The 24,641-nt window shown below is 43.6% G+C and overlaps 3 protein-coding genes and 2 non-coding genes across 5 annotated transcripts in view; 2 read left to right on the top strand and 3 right to left on the bottom strand.

Annotated features, from left to right (window-relative positions):
- Positions 1-9,991, top strand: part of rab6ba (RAB6B, member RAS oncogene family a) — a 47,319-nt gene extending 37,328 nt beyond the window's left edge. Inside the window, exons 6-8 of the mRNA XM_070832263.1 lie at positions 3,076-3,169; positions 4,693-4,759; positions 9,518-9,991. Coding sequence (XP_070688364.1) covers positions 3,076-3,169; positions 4,693-4,759; positions 9,518-9,582 — 226 coding nt within the window. The 3' untranslated portion in view covers positions 9,583-9,991. The remainder of the gene's footprint in view (positions 1-3,075; positions 3,170-4,692; positions 4,760-9,517) is intronic.
- Positions 9,992-14,733: 4,742 nt separating this feature from the next.
- LOC139203210 (E3 ubiquitin-protein ligase RNF186) lies at positions 14,734-16,207 on the bottom strand. Its single transcript, XM_070832896.1, has 4 exons — positions 16,154-16,207; positions 15,447-15,925; positions 14,952-15,056; positions 14,734-14,858 (listed from the first exon to the last, which is right to left on the bottom strand). Exons 2-4 carry the CDS (start codon positions 15,788-15,790, stop codon positions 14,813-14,815), a joined length of 495 nt encoding a protein of 164 aa, XP_070688997.1. The 5' UTR covers positions 15,791-15,925; positions 16,154-16,207; the 3' UTR covers positions 14,734-14,812.
- Positions 16,208-16,578: 371 nt separating this feature from the next.
- On the bottom strand, positions 16,579-16,650 carry trnap-ugg (transfer RNA proline (anticodon UGG)). Its single transcript has one exon. It is a non-coding gene; the product is annotated as a tRNA-Pro (tRNA).
- A 349-nt stretch (positions 16,651-16,999) lies between these two features.
- On the bottom strand, positions 17,000-17,071 carry trnap-cgg (transfer RNA proline (anticodon CGG)). The gene has a single exon. It is a non-coding gene; the product is annotated as a tRNA-Pro (tRNA).
- A 678-nt stretch (positions 17,072-17,749) lies between these two features.
- Positions 17,750-23,822, top strand: cep63 (centrosomal protein 63). Its single transcript, XM_070832348.1, has 14 exons — positions 17,750-17,849; positions 18,015-18,192; positions 18,439-18,534; positions 18,746-18,868; positions 18,961-19,074; positions 19,169-19,342; positions 19,773-19,918; positions 20,038-20,181; positions 20,286-20,376; positions 20,478-20,675; positions 20,860-20,946; positions 22,727-22,929; positions 23,006-23,348; positions 23,568-23,822. Exons 1-14 carry the CDS (start codon positions 17,809-17,811, stop codon positions 23,778-23,780), a joined length of 2,151 nt encoding a protein of 716 aa, XP_070688449.1. The 5' UTR covers positions 17,750-17,808; the 3' UTR covers positions 23,781-23,822.
- Positions 23,823-24,641: the final 819 nt, after the last annotated feature.

The following is a 24,641-nucleotide window of genomic DNA, read 5'->3' on the forward strand; positions in this document are numbered from 1 at the left end:
AGACAAAATATGAAATGTCTCATCTGTCTCCATCATGTAGCAAGCAGCATATTTTAGATGATATCACACCAAGACTGACCAATGTACTGTATGCTTGCTGGTCAGTATCCTAAAATTCAGGTTTTGTCTCATGACTGAATATAACTTGCTTGCTGAGCTGTTGTATTAATCAACAGAATTAAGTGCGAAGCCAAGTGAAGTTATTTTGAAAATGTTGCCCCCAGGAAAACAGTGAACTCAAAACTACTGAAGCTTTTGCCTTTAATTTATGGGTAATTTATCTCAACTGTGGTCTAGTTGGCCCTTAATAGGATCTGGATGTTAAAGCTGCAGTAAATGTTCCATGGTAAAGAAGCAAAGGCTATTTACTGCATTAACATCACCTCAGCATGCTCTCCTAATCCAGCTGGCTTTTTCCTATTTTTAAGCTACAGTACCCTAGGATAGATAGATAGATAGATAGATAGATAGATAGATAGATAGATAGATAGATAGATAGATAGACTCTATCCATCTATCTATCACTGGGGTTTAGATGGACATTTAAAAAACATCTTAATGTAGCAAAGTAGTTAGCAGTTAGATGATCTCACTCTATATCAGCACTGACACATCTAACCCTGCCTTTGACGTTACTTGAGAAGAAGCAGCGATTCATGTGTGTCATGCAGACTGTGATATGGTGAAATCAGTTGCTCAGGAGCAACACCTGTGTGAGCTGGACTCTCTCTGTGTTTGTGGGGTTGTTCATTCATGCATGGTGGAGCTCCCCACAATGCTCAGTGCTAAGGGGAGTTAAAGTACACACAGTTTAGGTGCTGCAGAGTCCCTGGAGCCCTGCGTAAGGGAAATCTAGTGTGCATCGTACACCAGGCAGCATCAGTCAAGTGGAGCCTGACGTGCTGCAGGCTGACAGAAAGTAGCTCAGGGACTTTTAAAACTGTACCGGCACGTCTGTGCTTTAATTTGCTACCTTGTTCAGCTTTTCTTTTCTCTTCTCCGACACTGCTACTACCGTACTTTGTCAGTTAATACAGTCAGTGTCATCAATCTGGGGCCTTCACACGGGCTTGAGGGCATTGGTAGGAGAATTTATGTAATCTGCAAATGTATTGTCATGCTTTTAATACATAAGGTAGACCAACAGATAACTGACAAAGACGGTGAAGGATAAAGATGATATGGAAGTCAAGTATTTGATACAACAAATGTATGGTACTGGAGCGAAGGTTGAATATCATGTAAACTCACTCAAATGTAGAGTTTGAAAATCTGCTCTTTTTGGAGCATTTAAAAACGGATTGGCCAACTTTTTTAATTCCTTCAGTCATATTTCTATTTAACAATATTTCATTATTTCACCTGTTAATTTAAGTTGTTGCAGACTTCATTATTACTATTTATTTGTGGCAGTCTTGTTCTCAGATGTGTTGTAGGAGCTTTGGGGCTGGATGCAAGAAACGTGACGGTGTCATCTTTGAGGAGACTGACGAGCATAAATCTATTCCTGCAAAGCAGTTACTGGTTAAAGGCACAACAAAACAAAAACCTTTGGCCGTCACATTTGTAGAAAATTCTGCAAAGGTTTTTTTTTTTTTTTCCACAACTTGGCGTATTATAACCATATCATCATGGCAAATGTGTTGGCAAACAGTTGCCTGTTTAAACATCCTGCTGAACCGGAGCAACATTAGCATTCATCTGAAATTGTGTTTTTGGCCCCCTTTTAGTTCTGTTTTAATCCACACTGTTTTCACCAGCTGACCTGGCTCTGCACTGTGAGTTTATCAGAATGGTTGCCTGCTGACCCTGAAGCTACAGAGATGAGTGATAATTTCCTGTGTGTGCGTCACTGTGGACGACACCTTTTGCACTACATGTAGTCATTTGTCATCTGCTATTAATGTCAATTTTATTTAGTGCAGCTTTAACAGACAACTGAAATATGCTGTAAATAGAAAATAAACATTTGTATGAAGAATCAACATTTGACAAAGTCACCACACGTATGTGTCACGCGAGAGTGTTACTGACATTAAGTAGAGTGTGCACATACTGTTGAAGTGATATGATCACCAATGTCATAAGTGAGAGCTGATGCTATTTTTCACTGCTGTGGAACTCCAAATGTCTGCTAAAGTGCATGAATGTTGCCTAGAATGCCAAATATTGCACATTTATTATGCCATTTTCCTGCCAACTGCCTGATGATGAGTAAGCATCAGTGTGTTTAAGTTGGAACTCAGACGTGTGCATCCAGAAATAGCCACAGCAGCACTGGTGCAACTCTGTCAGGTGGTGTTATTATGTAAATACATCTTCAGTGCAGTGTTTTCTCTTCTCGCTGCAGAAACTTCTTTTCCCATCTCACAAAGACTATATTTCTCTTTCTTCTGTGCTGTGATGCAACGGAGGAGTTATTTAAGGGGAGGAGGACAAGTCAAATATAATGTTACTCTGTTTGAGATTTTACACAACAAGATAACTTGTCAATGTGAGTATGCCGAGACAAGCCTCACTACCACTTTAGTAAAAAGTGTTGGTGGTATTTTAGAGTTAGTGCACAGCGATGATTCCCTTTGTGCTAAGAGGAACAAAGAAAACAGACTGGTTACGTCATGGTTTTCCCAGAAGACCAGTGGCAGGTTGATTTAAGCGAGTCGCCTTCACGAAACGGCTGGCTGTGGAGTCAGCAGGGCTGCACTGATCTCTCCGTTCGGGTTAATGGACACCTGACACAGTCTCCCTTTCACAGAGAGAACCAAACAATCACTGCCAGATTCATTAAAATGTAATGCAAATTGTCTGTTATTAATTTCTCGCTGGACATTGTAATTAATTATTCCCAGTCATTAGCTAATTAAGTCTAGTGTATCCTCACTAGCCTGGAATAACAGGAGCTTCAGCTACAAATAGTGGGCTTTACTGTGAGTCTTTGTGTAGAGTCTACTGGGCTTTGTTGAATGTTAATTTGAGAAAATCAGCCTGTTTTGTGTCCACATTCTGTAATCAGTTTATTATCATCTCTAATGCATTAATCTGCAGTATTCAATGATGATTTCCCTCTTTTCACAGGCAAATCACGATTGAGGAAGGGGAACAGAGGGCGAAAGAGCTGAGTGTCATGTTCATAGAGACCAGCGCCAAGACGGGTTACAACGTCAAGCAGGTGAGTTCAGAGTATGACTGACTGGTGGAATTAGAATGGTGTTCGTTTGAATGTCCAACGGGACGTCGTTGTTATGGTTTTGATACAATTTATGAAAAAAAAAATATATATCTTCTTTAGCTTCATATGTACACCCCAAGTTCCTCCTATAGATGAGATGATGTGATTACCTGTAAATTAGATTAGAGCTAAATGAATAAACCCTTGCTCCATATATCTGCATAGTAATGAGAAAGACAGATTTTTAAAAAATCTATTTAACCATTCCTCCGCCTTATGTCACACAATTCATAATAATAGCACCGGACTGCTGCTGGACAGCAGAAATGTAATTTGCGGTTTGAACCTTGAACCTTTCTGTGTGGGGTTTGCATGTTCTCCCCGTGCTTGCGTAGGTCTTCTCTGGGTACACCGGCTTCCTCCCACAGTCCAAAGACATGCAGGTTAGGTTAACTGGTGACTCTAAATTGCCCGTAGGTGTGAGTTTGAGTGGTTGTCTGTCTCTATGTGTCAGCCCTATGACTGACCAGGGTGTACCCCGCCCCTCCGCCAATGTCAGCTGGGATTGGCTCCAGCCCCCCCCTGCAACCCTTGAGGAAGATAAGCGGTATATATAGACAATGGATGGGTGATTCAGTCAAAGATATAAACCATATTTTGTCCCTTGTCATGTGAACAACTGAATGCATCACCCAATCCACAGTTGGGTGTGGATTAGCAGTATAGCATGAAACTGGCAGCAGAAACGTGTCAAAGTGCTCCAGCTTGTGCATCCTTGTGTGCATGTACAAGATACAAAACCAGGAGCCACTCATGTGGGTCCATCAGACCACTAGGACTGAATTATGCATCATGTATTCATTCCTCTCAGTGACATCTAATACAAAGGGAACTGCTGCCCAATACAACAGTGATTTGTCCCTGAACAGATGTTTGGAAAACGACGACTGTCAGTAAAGTTAATAAGCAGTGAGGTAAAGGCAAGCTGTATTGTGTCTGTCAGTGAATGGTGTTGCTGGCAGGCGCCACTCTCAGCCCATACCAGTGCAGACAGAGGAGGCTATTCTTCATTTACTTCAGGCCTGTGGACTCTTAACAGTGAAATGGAACATAGTGGTGTGAATCCTTCCAAACAAAGGTCACAGTTCTGCCTCCAAAGGCTGCAGTGTTCACACTGTTTGGCTGTGTCATCACCACCCTCTGAGATGTAGAGTCAGCAAATGTAAGCTTTTAGGCATCCACCTCATGAGAACTAGTAAGAACTGTTAGAAGACTACCTATTGACAGTGTTTTTTTAACATTGAAAGATGTTTGCAGAAATATGAAATATACATGTTTTGCAGTAAATGTGCTAAAAAAAAGTAAAACACTAGTCTAGTCTGGATTGTATCTGGATATTAATGAGTTACCTTAAATAAATCGATGAACAAGATGTGTCAAAAGGCCAGTTGTTAGACAACTGGTGTGTCGTGTTGTTTATCCCTGACTCAGTCAGTGACCTCATTCTGTTTCTTCCTTCCCAGCTGTTTCGGCGTGTGGCGGCTGCTCTTCCGGGAATGGAGAGTATGCAAGAAACAAGCAAAGAAGGGAGTATCCTTTGATCCATTTGCATGTCATGAGAATCCCCTTTTCATCATTTTAGTTATGATATGTGAACAGACTAAGTTCAGAGGGAACGTTTTCTCATTTTAATCTCAAATTGATTGCATCATTCGCCATTCGCTTTTTAAATTAAAGGAGTTCCAGAGGTGAGCCCTGGAATTTAGATAGGTGTCAGCTACCTGTCCAGTTAAATGTGTTTTCAGCACGACACTCCTGCTAACTGTGTTTCAGCACTGGTGCCTGACAGGAGCAGGAGGGGGCGGCTGGTCAGACAGACAGTAGGCAGCGGCAGTTTGTCTGCGGTGGGTCGGCAGGTTTGCTCATTTAAACCAGCAACAGGAGCCTGTGCTGCCGCTGCACACAACTCTGCAAAGTGACAACTCATATCTGCTGCTGTCAACTGAGCATGTCACAGCTCCACCTGTGCAATAACCTCTGACAGAGGGGCTGCAGCCTTTACTTTTTCACTCCTATGGGTTAGCTACGCTCTAACATTTGACTCTTTATGAAGCACGGTAGCAATGAACACTGCAAAATATTTGACACATCACACAGTTGTTGAGAGCATCTTAGATTTTCCAGTTTTATAAATTATGAACACACACAATGCAGAATTTATTTGTTTTGATTACATTTAAGAAGCGATTCGACTCAATATGCTCTCTGTGGAATAATTCACAACACACAGATGCGTGTTTATATCTGATGTCAGAGGGGAGAAATAGAGCAGCTGAGACAGATTGAAGCTGTAATTTTCATCAGTAGCTAAAGAGAGCCCTCAGGCTGTCTGGGCTCCTCTCACGCCCCTGCATTGATTTTTACATCTGTAAATATATCCAACATGGGTAACAATAAGGCAGCCTTCTCTTCGCACTCAGTCTCTTTTAGATGATTTTTGTAGTCTTCAGTTTAAAGAGGCATTTCACACATAATACATCCGCACTCCACTCTGATTGGCTTGATTGTCAATGAAGACATTGTAGCTCCTTTAGACAATGTTTTCTACAGTTGTGTATTTCTTGTAATCCAAGCATTTGAAATAATTTAGCTCATTTGAGACTATTTTGATGCAGTATGCTTTTGTAAGACTTTATATCTTCTTCGTTATTATTGCGTTTATTGATTTTTATTTCTTTTGAAGATAAATGAGTATACAAAAGCAAAAGCACAAGAGATGAAACACATAATGAAAAGAACCCGATAACACAGAGCAGCCAAGATGGTGGCACTGTCTCACCACTATTTAAGTCCATAATAGTACCAGTTCAAGGCTGAGTTGCTGGGTGACCAGTAAATAAATGGAAAAAAACATTCATGACTGAACTAAAACTACACTCCTCCAAAGAAAATATCATAAGTGGTAGCAAAACAAATGATAAGCCTTTCACATTTTATTCACTAACAGATTCATCCAAGTAATGACGGCCTCCTAACACAGGCTGGGAAGGTGCAGGTGAGTCTAGTCTTTGTGTCCCACCCCCAACGATGCTTTCACTGTTATTCCAAACTTCATCTGAAGCTAATATGAGTTTGACTTATGCACTAAAAAGACTTATAGCCTCATATTAGCTTTAGCTTAAATGCCTTTTTGAACAGAAAGATCTTGTCCCCTGTCCCCTTGTATTGAAATTCCATTCTGAGGGCCAGTAATGAACAGGAGGAATGATTACAGGAAGCACAACCTGTTCCAGTGAACCTGTGGGCTTGACTGTTCCAAAGTTTGATCTGGCAGCTGAAATAAACCCCATTAGAGAGCAATCATAGGTTAGCAAGACCTGTCACCTTGGCAGACAGAGTGGAGGAGACTCCAACATGGTAGACCCAGCCACCCATGTATTCCTCCTTTACTGTCACCCTCTATCAATCCCTAATACTTACTGCCTATACTTCTCGCAAACCACAAGTAACTCTATAGACGTTTTTCTTCCATGTATTCAGTAAATCAGCAGCATTTAATGCTGTCACTGTTGCTCCTCTGACAGCACCAGCCGTTCATATCCTCCTCGACAAAGTAGGGTGCCATCTCTATGGTAACCGTGGCTGATTTATTGAAATTGCCTTTGATTTTTACCATGTGCGTATAGCTCTCTCATTGCTCCTTCAGTGTGAAGCTGTGTGTCACAGGACATCCAGATCAACAGTGCAACATTTATCTGCTCCAGCGTAAACATACATCAGATGCTGACCTTGCTGCGGTGAAGGAATGCCCGTCTGGTGCATCTCTGATCTCAGCCCACCCATCATTTGCTGGACATTGTCCAGCCTTTGCTAACTGCATGGCCTCAGTAATAAACTCAGTAACCTAATGGGCCTCTGAACTGTTGAGATCACCCTGTTGCTTTTTATTGCAGTGAGCCATATTTCCTGGTTATAATGCATGACTCTCATTCAGCCAATTACCTTTATCTCTCTTCCTGTTTTTTTTTCTCTGTGTCTTTAATGAGACATAATGGATGTGGAGGTGAGCTGTGTGAGGTGGAGGTGTGGTGATGGATGGCAGGTGATGACAGTTCCTCAGCAGCTCTGTGCCTCTGCTGACATTGTCACTTAATGGAGCAGCTCCTCTGTTGGTATTGCATTGTGAATAGTATGGATTTCACTGGAAAGGGCAGAAACAGGCTTCATTTCTATGATGCACATGCTCACGTGACATAGCTTTAAAGAGCACCCGCAGTTTTAATAAGCATTCGATACTTATATTTTTCTTTATAATAAGCACATTCATGGCATGTTCTATGGCTCCTCTTGTGTTTCTTTGAGAGAACAAGTCCTACATTTGTGAACTTCAGTAGCAATTTAAACAGTATTCTCAGTCTACACTCTGCTGCCTTTAATTGCCAGTTTTAAATTGGGGACGGAGGGGTCACGCTGATTTATGGTGGATGTCAGGGCCTATGGGGCGCAGTCGTCTGTTCTCTTTCTGAGAACTACTTCCTACACAGTCAGTGGGTATTATCACCACTGCAGGTCTGCAGAGAGAGAGAGAGAGAGAGAGAAAAGAGGGTGCTTGACCCAGATCAAATGCTCAGGTCATCCATGTTAATGAGAGCGAGCCAGAAAACAAAATAAGTCACACCAGACACTCGTTGATCAGAAAAGGGCAGCCAAAGAAAGGTGTCCCTCCATGGTTTTGGTAATAAATTGTGCTTAGAAGGAGTTTTATTATTTTGTGTGAGGTGCTAACAGCACATCACGCCAGTTCCATTCACAACATTTTCCAGGTAAAATCTTTGTTTGGATTGAGACGTCTTTTAAGTGAGATTGTTGCCATGATTGTTGTCTTCTGTTGAAGCAGTTAAACTTGACAAATGAGCATTATTTCTCTCAGGAGGTAGTGGAGAGCGAAACAGGGCTAAAAGGAGAGTGAATATTGAATTTATTAGTTGGACAGAATCATGACTCCTCATGAAAACTTAAGGTTCTCTGTGTTTGCTGAATGTATAGATGGGCAAATACTTCCTAACACGTTCCCCATTTCAGCTCTATGATAAGGTGATACTATGATGTTGTGTTTACAGCTTGCTGCGCTGCCCCCTAGTGGTAAAGAAAACAAATAATGCAGCATGATTTCTTTTGCTGATGTTTCCTCTGGCTCATTTGGAAAAGACGATGTTCAGAAGATGTTTTCTACAGCTTGAAACCACCAGTTTATTGTTTAAAATAAAACAAATGTTGTATTTTCTTTTAAAACACCTCTACTATCGGTGACTCATCACTCAGTACTGTTGAGGAGATGCTGTAGATGTACCTACACACGTACAGGTATGAGAGCACTAACATATTCTGGGCTGAGGCTGCTCATTTGGTTTGGTAATGCTGAGATAAGACCTCCATATCCCAGATGGAAGCCACCCGAACGGGAACGCTCAAGTATATGTTGGAATTTAAAGACTGTCCTTCAGATGTTCCCACGTCACCATGACATGCTGCCTTAACATATGGAAAAACACACATCAACCGCTGCATTTAAGAGCCAGTGTGGGACGGGCGTCTGAAAGCCACAGTGGGACCGTTTCCAGGCTCACTCACACACAATATGTAGGCCACAGTTTTCGTACATCCCCTCCTTATACATGCATAATGCTCGCCAGAGAAATGAATAATAACTAAGAATGTGTTACTGCTGTGCTGCCACACTCCCCAGCACTATTGTATGGAAGCATTCACAAGCACCCAGGCATGATACACTTCTTAAAACCGAGGAGGTCTAAAAATGCTCTGGAGGACTGACTGGGAAGAACACCTTATCTGACTTGTGGAAAAAAGCAGACTCACAGCAACAACTCATTAACACACCATTGTCCATCAGCTTTAATTGTAGCACAGCAGTGCCAACGGCTTTAGCCAGCTTCCATTCTGTTTATTACTCAGCTTACAATAGAAGAGAGGATTTCCTCGTCAAATATGGCTGCAATAAATTGATTAGCAGAAATATTTAAGCTAGATTTCTTTGCTAAATTATGTAGTTACATGTTGTTGAGTCATAAGTATTTTGGCTGCTAGAATTGTTGATGCCTTGTCTAGAAATTAAATGGATTTGTGGGAAATAGCACCATCTAGTGGTAGTAGAGTGGCACTACAGCCATCCATTAAAAATGCATAGTTTTGCCTCCCTGAACACAACAGGAGTAACAAATCACGAAAGAACCCATCACTTTCATCTGAATTTCTTCTTCAAGTGATCCATTCAGGTGCATGTAGCTGAAGAAGATCAATACCAAATGTTTCCTTAACGTTCTCCTCCAGTGATCGACATCAAGTTGGACAAGCCGCAGGAGCCCCAGACTACTGAAGGAGGCTGCTCCTGTTAATACTCAGCACCGTCCAGGAAAAACATCATTTACACCACATGCTTGTTATGTTGCTTCCTATTGGTTAACCTGCAGTTGACTTTGCACGTTGAGAATCTGGCCTCCTCACCTGACTACTGGTCATCGGTTGGAAACAGCAATATGTGAATTTGGTTCTAAAAGTAGTGCTTCTACTTTGTTCATGAAAACTGCCAAAAAGTCGTACAAGTTGCAAAAAAGGAAAACAAAAAAAGATGTGAAAAAAGATCCCCAAGTTGCATATGTGGATACAATTTTTTAAGTAGAGAAGGAAGTTTCCCCAATTTCTTTTTGTATATTTTTGTATATTCAAGGAGTTTCTCTGGAAAGCTTGTTTGGTTTTTTTTAAACTAAGCTCTGTATTTGAGAGCTTGACAGGAACAGGTGTGTTTAGACGTATTATTATGGATCCCACTCTTGTTACAGGTAAAAATGGAGGTTCTCACAAATTATTACCCCAATGTTCTAAACCCCTGCCTAACCCCTCACACAGCCAGTTTTCACTTTCTACCGTCACTTAACTCTCTCAAGACTAATCACCTAAACATAGCCATTTCTAATCTTAATCTCAAACCCGGCCTTGCAGTGTGGTTGGCCAATCACAGCGCTCCGGCCCATAACACCTGTGGGATCCATAAATTTGCATTCTAGACATCACAGGACAAACGGAACAGTAACATCTGGAGTATCTAATGCATGCCTAGTTTTCCAGCATAGGTACTGTCTACCAGTGAACACAAGTTTGAATATGTAAATGGTAACATTACACCAGTGGCTTGATGACTAGTCTTTTTTTTTTTTTTCCTGGAAACTGTTGAACTGGATTTGTATACTTGACTTCGGAATATCTCTCTGTCGTGCGTGTGTGTAAATGTGTGCTTTCTGTATAGGCAACGTTAGAATGCAGTTGTATAGAGGGCCACTGCCAGCTCGTGTCATTCTTCATTCTTGCCACATTAGGGCACCGTTTCAGTCACCACCGTTTGTTCGCAGTACGTCATAGACTCCCCCACTCACAGCAGTATGACGTCTGCCGTTGTGATATCTTGTAGTTGTGATCATGGTCGTCTGCACACACGCTGTAAGTGAGCAGTGGAGAATAGAAGCTCTTGCCTTGCGTCACAGAGGAACACAAAGTTCCCTGTGGGGTGATCTGTAGACATAAACGCAGGTTCTGTGATCAAAACGGACCTTAAACATTGTAAATCAGCGCATTGTTTCATTCCTGACAGAAGACTAACTTTGCACACGTAGACCTTTCAGGTTCATATGAAGTTATGAGAAGCTTTGTTGTCAATGTACAGCCACTTGGTTCAATTCATTCGACCTGTCTGATTGTCATAGAAACTGTCACGTAGCGCGTCCCCACTGAGATGAGCTTTTCTTTGCTGCTTGTGTTTAAACTGACTACTGACGTTGGCATTATGCAATGTTGTTTAAATGTGTTCTTTGTTTTTTTTTTCTTTTTTTTTAGCGCCAGGTATCATAACGTACTGGTGGTGAAGTCAGCCAGTGTCAAGAACACTACTTTGATTTGACTCGTCTCTGAAGTGAAATCTTACTGCACTTTTTAAGAACATGTTTTAGAGTTAGAGTGACGGTGTAAGTCTTAGAAACATGGTAAAAGAAAAAAAAAAAACTTTAGCTCCAGAGCATTCGGAGTGCTGTGTGTTAGAGTAGGCTGGAACGTTGATAAGTTGTTTGCACATCAAGTCCAAAAAGGGGAGCACTCTTGTGAAAACTAGTGAATCTTTCTAACCCACATAATGAGCCAAATAACAATAATACTAAGAGACAGCGTTGGATCAAATATCACAGGAGATCTTGACTGGAACACACTCCTCTGTGGGTTTGGGAACGACAGACGGGTCGCATTTCGAATTAAAATCCCTCAAAATGAAAAGAACAGGTAATAATGTATCAACCCTCTGTGTTACTGCCTATTTATTGTCTGGAAACAGGAATGTACTGCTCTCATTACCGACCACACAGCCTTGATAGGAGAGCACTTTTTGAGAAATGGTATTTATGTTTAAATGAGGTCAAATGATTAATCATTTACTGTAGCCGCTCCTTTGTATTTATTCCCCTTAAATATTTCAGTCCTCTTTTGTTTCCAGAAGACCCGTTTTAACATTCCCTGGAAATGGACCAAGTGATGCAACAAACGTCTTTGCATGTCGGGGGGGAGGAGGGCATTTAAAGATGGAGGCCATGGCCTGGGAGGCCGGGGGCAGGGGGTGGGGGGGGTGTATGTTCTGTCACAGCTCTGCAGCAGACCTGATCAGTCCAGAGCTGACTCTCCATTCACACTGTACAGAGATCTAGCATGTCTCTCCAAATGATTAATAAAGATGTCTTATTACCAAAGCCATGCACACTTCTTCAATACTCCTACCTGTCCACCTGTTGTCTCTTTTACTTTGCTGTTGCTTTGATTGACTCGTTTTAGGAAGCACTGCCTCAAGTCCACTCTGAGTGGATCCTGAAAAGATAGAATCACACTAAAAAGGTAAAATCACAGTAACTTAAAGGACAGTGATCAGACACTTGTATGAAACAATTATTAAGACAGTATCCAGGCTTTGTTTTGTTACTTAACTCCCCCCTGAGACAAACTCGACACATTTCGAACATGACGGGTGGAGCTGATGATAGGAATGTGGTGGGGCATCAGACACAGAAGGATGGGAGCTGCTGGTGTAGTTCGCAGTGATGAGGCAATAATTGTGTGACAAGTATTTGCACATGTTCCGCTACGCATGGCATCTAGTTTGACAGTCAAAAACAAATATCCCCGGATTCTGTCGATGACTAGAAGTGACATCTGTCCCTGCTTTATCACTGACCCTGGAGGGCAGAGCACTCAGTCTGTATAATGATGTCATACTAAATGTGTGATGGACATGGTGTTTGCATTCATTTCAATGGCAGGATGATTTATATCTAATAGTTACTGACAATAATTTATACCAGTTTTAGACACTACTATAAACCAGATCACACACCCTGTTGTACTAGTGGCCTTCATCCATGTACACACACATACACACACACGGATGAAAAACAGTCAAGTCAAACTTCTTTCCTGCCAAAAAGATATTAGTGTGCCACATGTAAACCCCAGTAAAAAGGGAGAAAGCCAAGTCAAAAGATTAAACTTTTAATGAACTGATGGTTTTTATTACACCTGATATCATCCTGCGTGTGTTTGATTGGCCAGGGCTGATTAACCTGCACGGCTGTCACTCACCTTTATCCTGTAAGCACCACTTATGACTGCTAATAGCAACAGTTACATCGTCTCACTTTAAGGTCCTAACAGACAAATTGTGCTCCAGTGGTGAGCACAATTAAACACCTTTACAATCAATCAGATTTCTACAAAATTACTGTCAAAGAGGGAGTGAAGTTGTCCTACTTGATTCCCAGAAGCACTGAAGGTGTTTGGGTTTCCTCCGGTGACTCAGTGCGTTGCATGGAGCACACCTCCTGGAAAAGGAATGTGCTGTTGCCTGGTGTGATGGGCTGCAGTGTGGAAACTGTTTTTGCGCCATGTTTCTGTTGCAAAGCCTCCCACAACAGTTCCTCCCATAAAATATGTTCATGTGTTGTGCTACCTGATCAGATAACTGCCTCCTTAGTCAGCCTGAGCAGACCAACCTGCAGCAGAGGAATCTGACAGAATCTGAAAGTACATTTACTCAAGTACTGTACTTAAGTACTATTTAAAGGTAACTGTACTGTACTACACTGTACTCCTACAGGGAGAAGCTCTGCACTACATTTAATGAAAGCTGACGGGACGAGTTAGTTTGCAGGTTGATATTTCACATACTAAACATGTGAGAGCCACAGATGGCCTTTTCCTGTATGTTTTTACTTTAATACATTTTCCTTATAATACTAAGCTTTTGAATGCAGGACTTTTACTTGTAGTGGGGTATGTCCACAGTGTGTTAGTGCTACTTTTACTTTAGTAAATGATCAGAGGACTTCTTCTACTGCTGCCAGCCTGCACTGGGAGTGTTTCCTGTTCTGTTCCACCTTTATCCCATAGATCAGGGCCGCACTGGGAGCCACTAAATACATTGTGAAACACAAATTGGTGCTTTGCCATTTTCACAATCCTGTTGTGTTTGTTTGCTCCCCGCAGGGCTGCTGCCTTCCTGCTGTGGTCCAGCTCTGCTGATGCCAGTTCATTTTCAGCTTGGAAGCAGCACCGCGCTCGGCTTCACTGTGATAACACGTAACTGTGGGAACACATAAATTGCACTGAAAGGCACACTGACTCCCCATCAATCAAAATATGAGTGTATTCCACAGGCAGGCAGCTGAGGGAGCTTCTCACAGTTTGCTGGCTGCCAAACCAGCTCAACAACTAACGGATTTCTGGCTCCATCCAACACAATAATACTTTACAGTGACCTCACACTTATCTAATCTCAGAGCTCTGTATATTTTAAAATGACGTGTGCACATGAGCCAACACAAAAGCATAATTTCCCATGAAAGTGATGATCCACTATTCTAATATCTTCAAACATTGAATACTTGCCAGATGCTCGCTGAATGGAGTTTATAATCTGCTTTCATGGTTCAGTGAGTCTTTTGTGACATGTTTGTGTCGTGTATTGAGCCCACAGAAAGTAATATTCACATGATGCCGCTCAGAAATCTCCAACTGGCCTCGCTCAAACACTTAATGTGTCATAAATGATGCACACAGTCAAGTAGGAGCTCGTCACGTCTCTGCTCTGAGGTCATGATTCTCACAGACTTTAGTAATTGGTGAATAAAAACACAGATACAGAGACTTTCTTTCAAAAATAGTTTTATTAAATACTTTGTCATCTAGCTATCATAAATAAAAAAAGAAACAATAAGTTATCTCCAGTGTTCAGCAGTGGCTTTGCAAAAGGGAGCGTCCTCAGGAGACCATCTGTCATGAGGGGGTCTTTGGGTGTGAGTCCCACTGAGACAGCTGAGCCAAATCCCACAGCACCAGCTGGGAGAGTTAAGCCTAGAATAAATAATGGGGAGACAGGGCACCTTTGGCTGAGGACAAAACAATGTCTTGACAGGAACACAAATGGATTCTCGGTCCTAACGGCCTCAATTTTCCCTCCACTGGCCAGGTCGAGTCTTCTAGTAGCGTCTACCGTCCGAAACTTAGAACCCCCCCGAGAGGAGCTGTCACACCCGTCTCCTTTTAAACGGTCTCCTCAGCGGAAAGCCTGCGCCAGGACTTCATTTCCCTTCATGAAAAACACAAACAGAAGAACATTAGTTCACCTTCACTTCCATTCCTCCTCGTTATTACAGCCGTTTAGCACAAAGCCAGAGCTTACACATTACTGCCGGGCACGATCCTCTCCTGGTGCTGCTTGGTCAAGCTGAACTTTTTGAAGAAGGCCGGCAGTTTGAGCTTTGTTCTGGCCGACCTGGAGGAGACACTGAGAGGGAAGAGTTCCCGTCTTAGACAGTATTTTAAAAATGTGGCGCTGCAGAGCTGAGGTGCTAATGAGAAGCTCTGTGGACCTGTACTGATTGACGTCCATGTGTGAATGGGGAGGCATGGCTGGAATTTTTTTGGATGCAGGCTCCAATTCTACAGATTCAACAGTGGGTTTACTGAGATGCTGTTCTCAGTTTCTTATGTTCTTATCTTTCACATTTGCACACGTTACAGCAGCAGTTTCATACAGCAAACGTCTTAATAATCAAGCCATTTAAACAAGACAAAGAAAAAATGAAAACCATGGGAAGCAAAGAGGTCAGAGGTGACAGGTTTGTAGATGTCTTCTGCTTATGGAAATTGTCCTAAAAGATGCTCATAAACTCACCATTGTCCTTGTTGTTTAGCCTCCATCCTCTCCTCCTCAGCCTCTTGCTTCAGCCCACCTTCCTCTTCCTCCTCCTCCTTGGCCTCCTCCTCCTCCTCCGGTATCTGCTCCCACAGCCGGCTGTTGACCCACAGAGCTTCCTGCAGGCTGAGGCCGCGTCCCACGCAGGTCACCCGGCGACACAAAGGGCAGCCCACGGTGAGCAGCCCGCTCCTGGCCTGCGACATGGTCTCCAGGCACGGGTCGCAGAAGGTGTGCCTGCAGTGGAGCACCCGGGGGATCCTGTCCATCCGAGAGTAGGGCAGGAAGCAGACGCTGCACTCGCCGTCCTCACACAGAACCATGGTCAGGCTCAAGAGGTGGATCACAGAACGAGCTCACTGCAAAGATCTAAATGACTCCTGGATGATCCCGATGAAGACCACCCCAGTGGGTAGTAGAGTGCTGCCGCAGGTCCCACGTTCACAGTTTGCTTCTCTCTGTTAAATAAAAATGTGTTAGATGTGCACTTCCTTAGCAGTGATGTTTGAAAAGCAGAAGATTTTTTTATAGCAACGTTTAAGTGAAAAAACATTTTCTATCCAACTAAATAACACTGAAACTGACAGCCGTAACACAAACCTGTGGCCACTCATAAACATCATACTTGAAGGAAACAGGAGTAAAACAATGATTCTATCTAATACACGTCTGTAAAGCCTACTTACAGTCCAGCTGAAGCCTTACTCCCAGAGCAGCCTCAGACCTGATCAGGACTGTTGTCACTGCAGTGAATGGAGAGCACAGAGAGCTCGTCTGCCGCCTGTTAGAGGAGTGTCTGGTGTATTTGTGGGGGCGGGACAGACACGTCTCCCCCCCACCCCACCCTCTCTCTCTCTCTCTCCCTCCTCACGGCCTCAAACCCTCACAACGCAACAGCTGGGGAGGCAGAGCGACGGAGTCCCTCTTTGTTCAGTCTGACGGAGGGCAGGTGGAAGAACGGGTGTGGGAGGAGGGAGGAGGGAGGGAGGAGGGAGAGAGACAGTGATAACCAACCTAGCTGCTCTACTGGTCAAAATGTGAACCCGGTTGTTGTAAATGCAAATATATTAAAATATGAGGAAAGGACGAATACAACGTCCCGAAAAAGAATGGGCTCGTCCGGGATTTGAACCCGGGACCTCTCGCACCCAAAGCGAGAATCATACCCCTAGACCAACGAGCCACACTGCAATGGTGAGAGTGTCAGGTTTTTATACCGGACAATGATGAGAGGATCCTCTGCTCGGTAACACTGCGGATAGCACTCCTCAAAGCTTTAAAGGGTGTAGGTACGAGCTAGCAAACCCTCGTTAGATAAGCCCTGAAAGATTTATGCATTTAAAACAAGCAAAATTCAGTCTCTTACTTTAGTACCGCAGCAACATGCTAGTAGTAATTAATTAGAATACAATAGTTCCGCTAATGCTATGTGGAGTCTCTGCCGGGTTGCAGCTTAGCGTTGGCACAGAGCTAATGCTAGCTAATCATACTGTCCGTGTATGGAAGCAGGGGTCACCGCTCTCCAAAATGATGGGCTCGTCCGGGATTTGAACCCGGGACCTCTCGCACCCGAAGCGAGAATCATACCCCTAGACCAACGAGCCACGTGTTCAATCAGGCCACTTCAACGGACATTAATAAATTCAGCCAGCCTGAAGAGTCGACGATATTTACGTAGAGATGATTATCTGGATTACATATCGTTTCCCTAACTATCGCATCTCATGTGTCAGTTTGGTCCCACAATAATACCAGTCGAAATAAACTCGGACACCAGCTTTCCTGCAGTATACGAAATGTAAAATGGCTGTTCTACACCAGTCGCTTGGATCAATCTGCTAGTTTGGCTTCATTACTGTGCAGTTTGGGGTGAACTCTAACATGCCTGGATTAAATGTAGAGAGCTCCATGAGGACCCTGTGCTGGAGACGTACAGCGTGATGAGGTCACAGGTGGGGGTGGAGTTGCCGCCTAACATCAGGAAGTCTATTGGATCTGATGCAGTTTTAAGTGAACTAACTGTTGGTCCAGTCAGCGATGTAAACAAAAGTAGCGTTAGTTAGGCGCACTTAAACTAGCTAAAGTTAACCCTAACCCTAACCATGTTGGAGTCTTTAATCATCTGCTTTCTTCGCCTGCTATGATCCAAACTATGTTTATTTAATTTCAACTCACGCAACTTAACTGGTGCCGTTGCTGCTCGGTCTGGTTATGGTTAGCTGGTTACGTTAGTGCTGTGCAGAGGTTGCTAGGTTAGTTAACTTAGCGGGTAGCTAGTTTGAGGCAAGTTAAAAGTTATTCACAAGACTTGAAAATCACTGACAGCATCCCCAACATCCAGATGGAGGCTTCTTTGGAGTCTTTGCTGAATCCTGAGCTCAGGTAATGTAAACTGTGGCTGAAGGCGGTAACTAGTTAGCTAACTAACTCTGGCCACGTTCATTTCTTAATATCCCACACGACCAGTACTGGTGAGCTCCTGCAGACACGACAGCCTCTTGGTTGTGAGGCTTCACCACGCGTTGACATTTTATGTGTCTGTTCCAGCGCTGTCCTGTCATCATGTGAGCCAGAGCTTCAGGAGCTGATGAGACAGATTGACATCATGATCAGTGATCAGAGGAGGGAGTGGGAGGCTGAGATCCAGGCCATGGAGCTCCGGCTGAAAAGTGGTGAAGAGGAGCTGTTCACTTCCAGGGGTGTCATTGAACGGAGGGACCTGGAGGTGGGGTAGCAGATCACATCATCTGTAGTTGTAGCACGACACAGACAGACAGACAGACAGAGAGAGGTGGAAATGCATTCGCAATCATTCACCATCAAGCTTATCTTGGAATATACTGCTCTGAATTATTACAGCGCGATTATGCCTGTTTGGCCTCACATCCTGTGCGTGGCACATATCTCAGTGAATAGTGTGATCATGTTGATGCTTTACCCACATTTACACAACGCTCTCCCCTGATCACAGATCGGATTGCTCCGCCAGCAGCTGCATGAAGTCCAGCTTGGTCCACAAGAATTAGTTCCCAAGTACGAGCAGCAACTGCAGAAATTGCGGGAAGAGGTGAGACACATGTCAGTAACAGAACTAAGAACAATCAGTCAAACAGCATGAGTTTGATTGAATGAACAGCTCACTGAACATAAGATGACATTTGATATGATCACTGTTCCACTCTGCTTTGTGGTCTTTGTATGTATCTAACAGCAAAGTTTTCACGGCCTCAGATAAAATCTTGAATTTGGACATCCTTTCTCACATTTTGTTCCTGCAGTTAGATAAATTAAAGAGAAGTTATCACAAGCTTCAACGCAAACAGCTGAAGGAGACCAGTGCAGGAGCGAATACCAAAGAGACAGACTGTTCAGAGGTGATCCAACTGAGTGAAAAGATTGAGGTACAACAGTTGTGTTACTCTAGTCACTTACAGCTTTCCCTTTTACTGCCATCTACTGGTATATGTATAGTTGTCCTTGTCTCTCCCTGCAGGAGTATCAGCAGCGCTCCACAGAGTGGGAGCAGCAGCGCACCCACCACCAAAAACAACTGACAGCACTGGAGGCGCAAAATAAGAGCCTGACTGACAAGCTCACGCACATGAAAGTAAAAGCAGATCAGTAATAATATCATGACAGTCATGACAGGTATCATGACACAAGTCATTTTTCACGCATATTTTCTACCACTTGATTTCCAGTCCCAGGGGTCTTTGTTGCTAAAGGAGAGGGAGCACAGGGAGTGCTGCTTAGAGCTGCAGCATGTGCGCGCTCAGCTGGAGAAGTCTCAGGGCAGCCTGCACTCACAGGAGCTTGAACTGGAACGTCTCCGACCCCTCGAGATGTGGCTGGGGCAGCACCAGAGAGAGCAGCAGGTCAGAGGAGTAGCTGAAACCTACAAAGACGGGACAAAGCACACATAAAGATTGTTTCCACCAACTTTATAGATGGGAAAGACCCAAAAAACACGCTGCACGCTGTTAATAGCTTGTACTCACGTTATTTGCAACGTTTCTGTCCTCAGACCTTCATATGGTCAAAATCCTGAATAGAATGTTAATGTGTCAGGATTTCTGAGAGGTTATGATCTGACCCACCTGTAAAAGCCTTCATAGTGTGCATGTGTATGGGTAAAAGGCAGAATGTTAGAACATAATAGTGAAAGATCCAGGTACAGTTATGACGGTTTCTAAACCCACTTAGTCCACCAGCCGCTCCACACACCATCACTTCATCACTACTAACAAAAGAAGAAGGTTAAAACATCATTTTTGTATCTGCTGAGGATTCTTTGCTGTTCCACAGGTGCTCTCAGAGGAAAGAGAGGAACTCCATGCCACGCTGGACACCCAGGATGCATTTGTACGAAGAGCCAGTCTTGAACGTCAAAGGCTTCGCAGTGAAGCTGCGAGACTCAACCAAATGCTGCAAGCTAAAGATCAAGTCATCCGGTGGGTGGAGTTTTACCTGTGACGGTATGATGTAGTACAGCAGCAATACACAAGAGGGCAATCTATACTCACGCTGTAGGTAGGATGTACTGTTGAGCACAACCGTCTGGTTCTCTCAGCTCTTTGGAGGACTGCCTGGCAGTTCAGGGCCTCGCTGGTGTGGACACCCTCAGACAAGATCTGGAGAAGACGGCAACCAAGCTTCACTGCGCCCAAGCCTGTGAGGGTCATCTCAAGGCTGAGCTGGCATGTCTCAAGGACAGGTGATTGCTGGCCTCTTTACACGGCCACATCATTATTATTATTATTATTATTTTGGACACACGAGACGAACACTTGTGCCTCTGTACGTCCTGAATTTGCTCAGACTGGAGAGAGTGAGCCGTCAGAGAGCTGACCAGTCAAAGATGGAGGAACTTAAAGCAGAACATGAGTCCTCTGTTGCTGAAATGAAAAAGGTCAGGAAACCTCTCTGGCTTGTTAGGAATTAGGATTTTTTTTTAAACTAAGTGTCCCCACTAAACACCTGCATTGTCCCGTCTCTGGGTACATTCCACAGCTCAGAGAGGAGCTTCAGAGGGCCAGACAGACTCACCGCGGTGAGGTGGAGGGAATGAGGAAGGAGGTGTCAAAGCTGACCACCGAGCTGCACCAGCGTGACGTCGCCATCACCACGCTGAACAACTCTTCATCCAGCGTCAAGCAGCAGCTCCGCGGCGAGGTGGAGCGGGCAGAGCAGAAGGCAGCCGAGCTTAAAGTAAGCAAATAAACAGGTCATCATTTACTAGTTGAGACTAACACCCAAGATGAGATCCCTGCTCTCTATGTTTTCTTAATGTTAACTCCTCTTCTTGAGAAGGTCGAGGAAAACTGCATCATCCTGCATCTTCTGTGTAGATCAGTAAAATGAGTCACATTTTCTTCCTCTCCCACTCTCTCAGATGACTCAGGCCCAGCTGGAGACTCTACTGATGGAGAACCAGCGTCTGAAGGGTCTGCTGAAGAGGCCGGAGTCTCAGTCACCCAAGGTTGGTCTGCTTTGTTAATTGTTAATGTTTTGTAGTCAATACATAGATTTACAGTCTGCAATGGGGGAATCAGTGATTCTCATCCAGTACAGCAAAATATAGTTTTAGAAACGGTGAGCAACAAGAAATAAACTCAAAGTTATAAAGGGCAGAGCTCACTTTAAGATACTTTACCTGCACCTATCCTGCATCAACACCACTTGTCATCTAACCCTGTTTACTAGTAACATATATATACTAAATACATGTATAATACCTGACTGTGTAACAGTGATCCAAATGTGGAAATGTTGTGGAGAGCGATGTAGAACAAAATGAGAGCGGTAAGGCTGTAACAATGCAGGATCACACATATAATATAAGTTATGTATGAATCCATGGTCCCAGTGCATGCTGGGAGGGCATTCAGACTGCTTTCAAGGAACCAAATTAGCTGGATGAGAATAAACAGGATTGTTTTAGCCTGATAACGGCATGTTAGCCTGAATTAAATAAGCCATGTTTGAAGAAGGGGGCCTTTGCTCTCGGAAACGGTCTCATCCTCTCCAGCTAGCGTCATTACTTGCTGTGTTGTTGTTGACTCTATAACATGGTATTTATCCATACAATGTTGGTGAGGGGTTCTAGAGGGATGAAGACCTAAAAATACAATTTGCTAACACCGTGGGATTTCAATTCAAGCTTCAGTCTGATGCATAATTACAAATGCTATGCTAGGTAACATTGGCTTCCTTGTTAACTGAGCTACAAACCTACAGTCCTCTCTTCAGTCACTGTAGCTTTGTAAAACAATGTTAATTGTGTTTTGGATGCTATGGATGTATTTGTCATTCGTTTGTTGTCATAATGTGCGATGTATTTGTGTGGCTGTTAAGTTCAAATATGTACAGAACTGTGCAAAGGTTTTGGGCAGGTGAGAAGAAATGCTGTAAAGTAAGAATTCGTTCAAAAATATAAAATTGAATTGTTTATTTTTGATCAATTTACAAAATGCAAAGAGTGAACGGAAGAAAAATCTAAATTAAAACAATATTTGGTGTCACCACCCTTTGCCTTCAAACCACCATCAGTTCTTCTAGGTACACAAGGTTGTTCCAAACATGTTGGAGAACTAACCACAGATCTTCTGTGGATGTCGGCTGCTTCAGATCCTTCTGTCTCCTCATGTGATCCCAGACAGACTGATGATGTTGAGATCAGGGCTCTGTGGGGGCCACACCATCACTTCCAGGACTCCTTGTTCCCCTTTACACTGAAGATAGTTCCTAATGACACTGGCTGGATGTTTGGGGTCGTTGTCCTGCTGCAGAATACATTTTGGGCCAATCAGACGCCTCCCTGATGGTATTCAAGGTTGCCCGTTTCTTTGTGCTTCTTCTAAAGAGCTTTACAGCACATCTTGAAACCACAGTCTGTCCTGAGATCTTTGTCTGGGAGAGACCTCACTGATGCAGGATAACTACCTGTGACTTGTTGCTGTGCTCAGTCTGAACATGATGACCTGACATGAAACTGTTCCTCATCCACACCAAATATTGATTTGACTTAGATTTTTTTTCTGTTCACTCACTTTCCCTTTTGTAAATCGGTAAAAAACACTTAAATTTTACATTTTTGAAAGCATTCTTACTTTACAGCGTTTCTTCACACCTGCCTAAGATGTTTGCACAGTACTGTACATTCTACAATATTCTTCCAGAATGGATGACTCCACCTTTTAATGTGGCTTCAGTGCTAGTTTCTCTGTTTTTCTCTCCCTGTATCACTTCACCACCCTCAGAGGGGAGATTCCTCGCTGGCATCCCTGAGGGAGAGTTACGTGTCATCTCTGAGCAGCCTGGAACAAGAGAATCAGCAGCTAAGGCAGGCACTCGCTGAGATGCACGCCCGACTTGGGGTCTCCACCCAGACCTGTCAAGATAGATATGAACAAGCTGTGCTCAGCCACGCTATGGCTGACCAACCACAGCCTGCTCAGGACAGGTACCCACAATACACACACACATGCACAAAAGAGCTAGAAGCTGAACCCTCATGCAACTTCTTGTTCACTCTGCAGCAACGCCGATACCAGACATCGCCAGCACAGGGAGGAGATGCAGGCGATAAAAGCTAAGCTGCAGGAGATCACCACTTGCTCTGAAGGGGAGGTCCATCGGCTCTTGGGACAGCTGAACACCCTGTCCCATTCCTCTGGAGAGCAGCCCTGCAGCCAGGCCCAAGACAGCAGGCCTCATTCATCAGCCTCCTCCTCCTCGTCCAGCAGCACAAGACTCACCAGGAAGAACTCAATGCCAGCCCTAAGTTCAAGTGAATCAGCTGCAGGGGGACAGAGCCCCAGCTCCAAGGACTCTCTGACCTTAGGGTCCAAAGAAAAGATCACACCATCTCCTTCTCCAGTGGTGAGGCTCGTCACAAATAATAATCTGAGTTCACAATTGTGGAAAAGGTAATGTTCTACTTTCTTCTTTTAAGCAAATAATCCTACACTGTGTGTGTGTGTGTGTGTGTGTGTGTGTGTGTGTGTGTGTGTGTGTGTGTGTGTGTGTGTGTGTGTGTGTGTGTGTGTGTGTGTGTGTGTGTGTGTGTGTGTGTGTGTGTGTGTGTGTGTGTGTGTCCAGGAGGCTTTGTCAGTGTCACCTTCAGACGAGATGGTCTCACGTTTCCTGGAGGAAGAATTCTTACGGTCCAAGGAGCTGCTCCGCAGGTTCGACAGCGTCATCCAGGACATGAGAGAGAGCAACATCAAGACAGCGGACAAGTACCAAGCACCAAGTGGCTCAGAGCAGGAGCCCCCCCAGGAGCCCCCCCAGACGTCAGCACAGACTGGTTAGTGGTTGAAGAAGGTGGAATAAATATGAAAACAGTGCCTTGAACAGCAGTGCTGAGGACTATGTTCTCTGTCGTACATTATTGGATTGATACGCAGTTTTTTTGGTGTGTGCCCCACTTGACTGAGCTTAAGAGACATTTATTCTTACTCTCAAACAGTTTGGTATGGCAGCGCAGGATGCTGAGTTTACTCACATGTTTCATTAGAACTGTGAAAAGGAGCGATTGTAAGTCCTGTTGTAGGCATGATGAAGCCCACTAAACGCTGAACGAGTCACTCATATGACATAGTATTAATCTGGTGTCGCTGAGATAGTTGCCTGCGATCTTTTTCTTGTCCTGTTTATCATATATTTATTTTATCAGAGAGTGTTTTCACTAGAGGTACATTTTTATCCCGTCACATCAAGCTTATCTTAAAGAACAGACACTGACGAAGGCCGATCTATTGAATCGCTCTGCAGCACCTCACGCCTTGTGTTAAAAGCTTGTGAATACACAGCAAAGACTACAGCTGGCAGACACGCTGTACGCACACTGTGCCTCCATGAGAGGTGACTAAGGCTCAGTAGTCTGTATTTGTGATCCAGAAAACAGAAAACCAAGCGAAATTTCATTTTACAACATTGTGAATCTTTTTAAAACAACAAAATGCCTTACAGTTACAGTGTCACAGCTCAAAGTAACATCTTCAGATATTTTCTACCATCTGACCAACAAAGATACTCAGTAAACTTTGACACTGTAGGCAAGAAAAGCTGCAAATCATCACAGTTTCTATGCTGGAACCATCTAATGTTTGGTGTTTGCTTTAATACGGTTTAATTTTCTGTCAGTCGTCTAATGGGTTAATTAACCAATCG

Source organism: Pempheris klunzingeri, chromosome 6 (genome assembly GCF_042242105.1).
Source record: "Pempheris klunzingeri isolate RE-2024b chromosome 6, fPemKlu1.hap1, whole genome shotgun sequence".
Taxonomy (NCBI): domain Eukaryota; kingdom Metazoa; phylum Chordata; class Actinopteri; order Acropomatiformes; family Pempheridae; genus Pempheris; species Pempheris klunzingeri.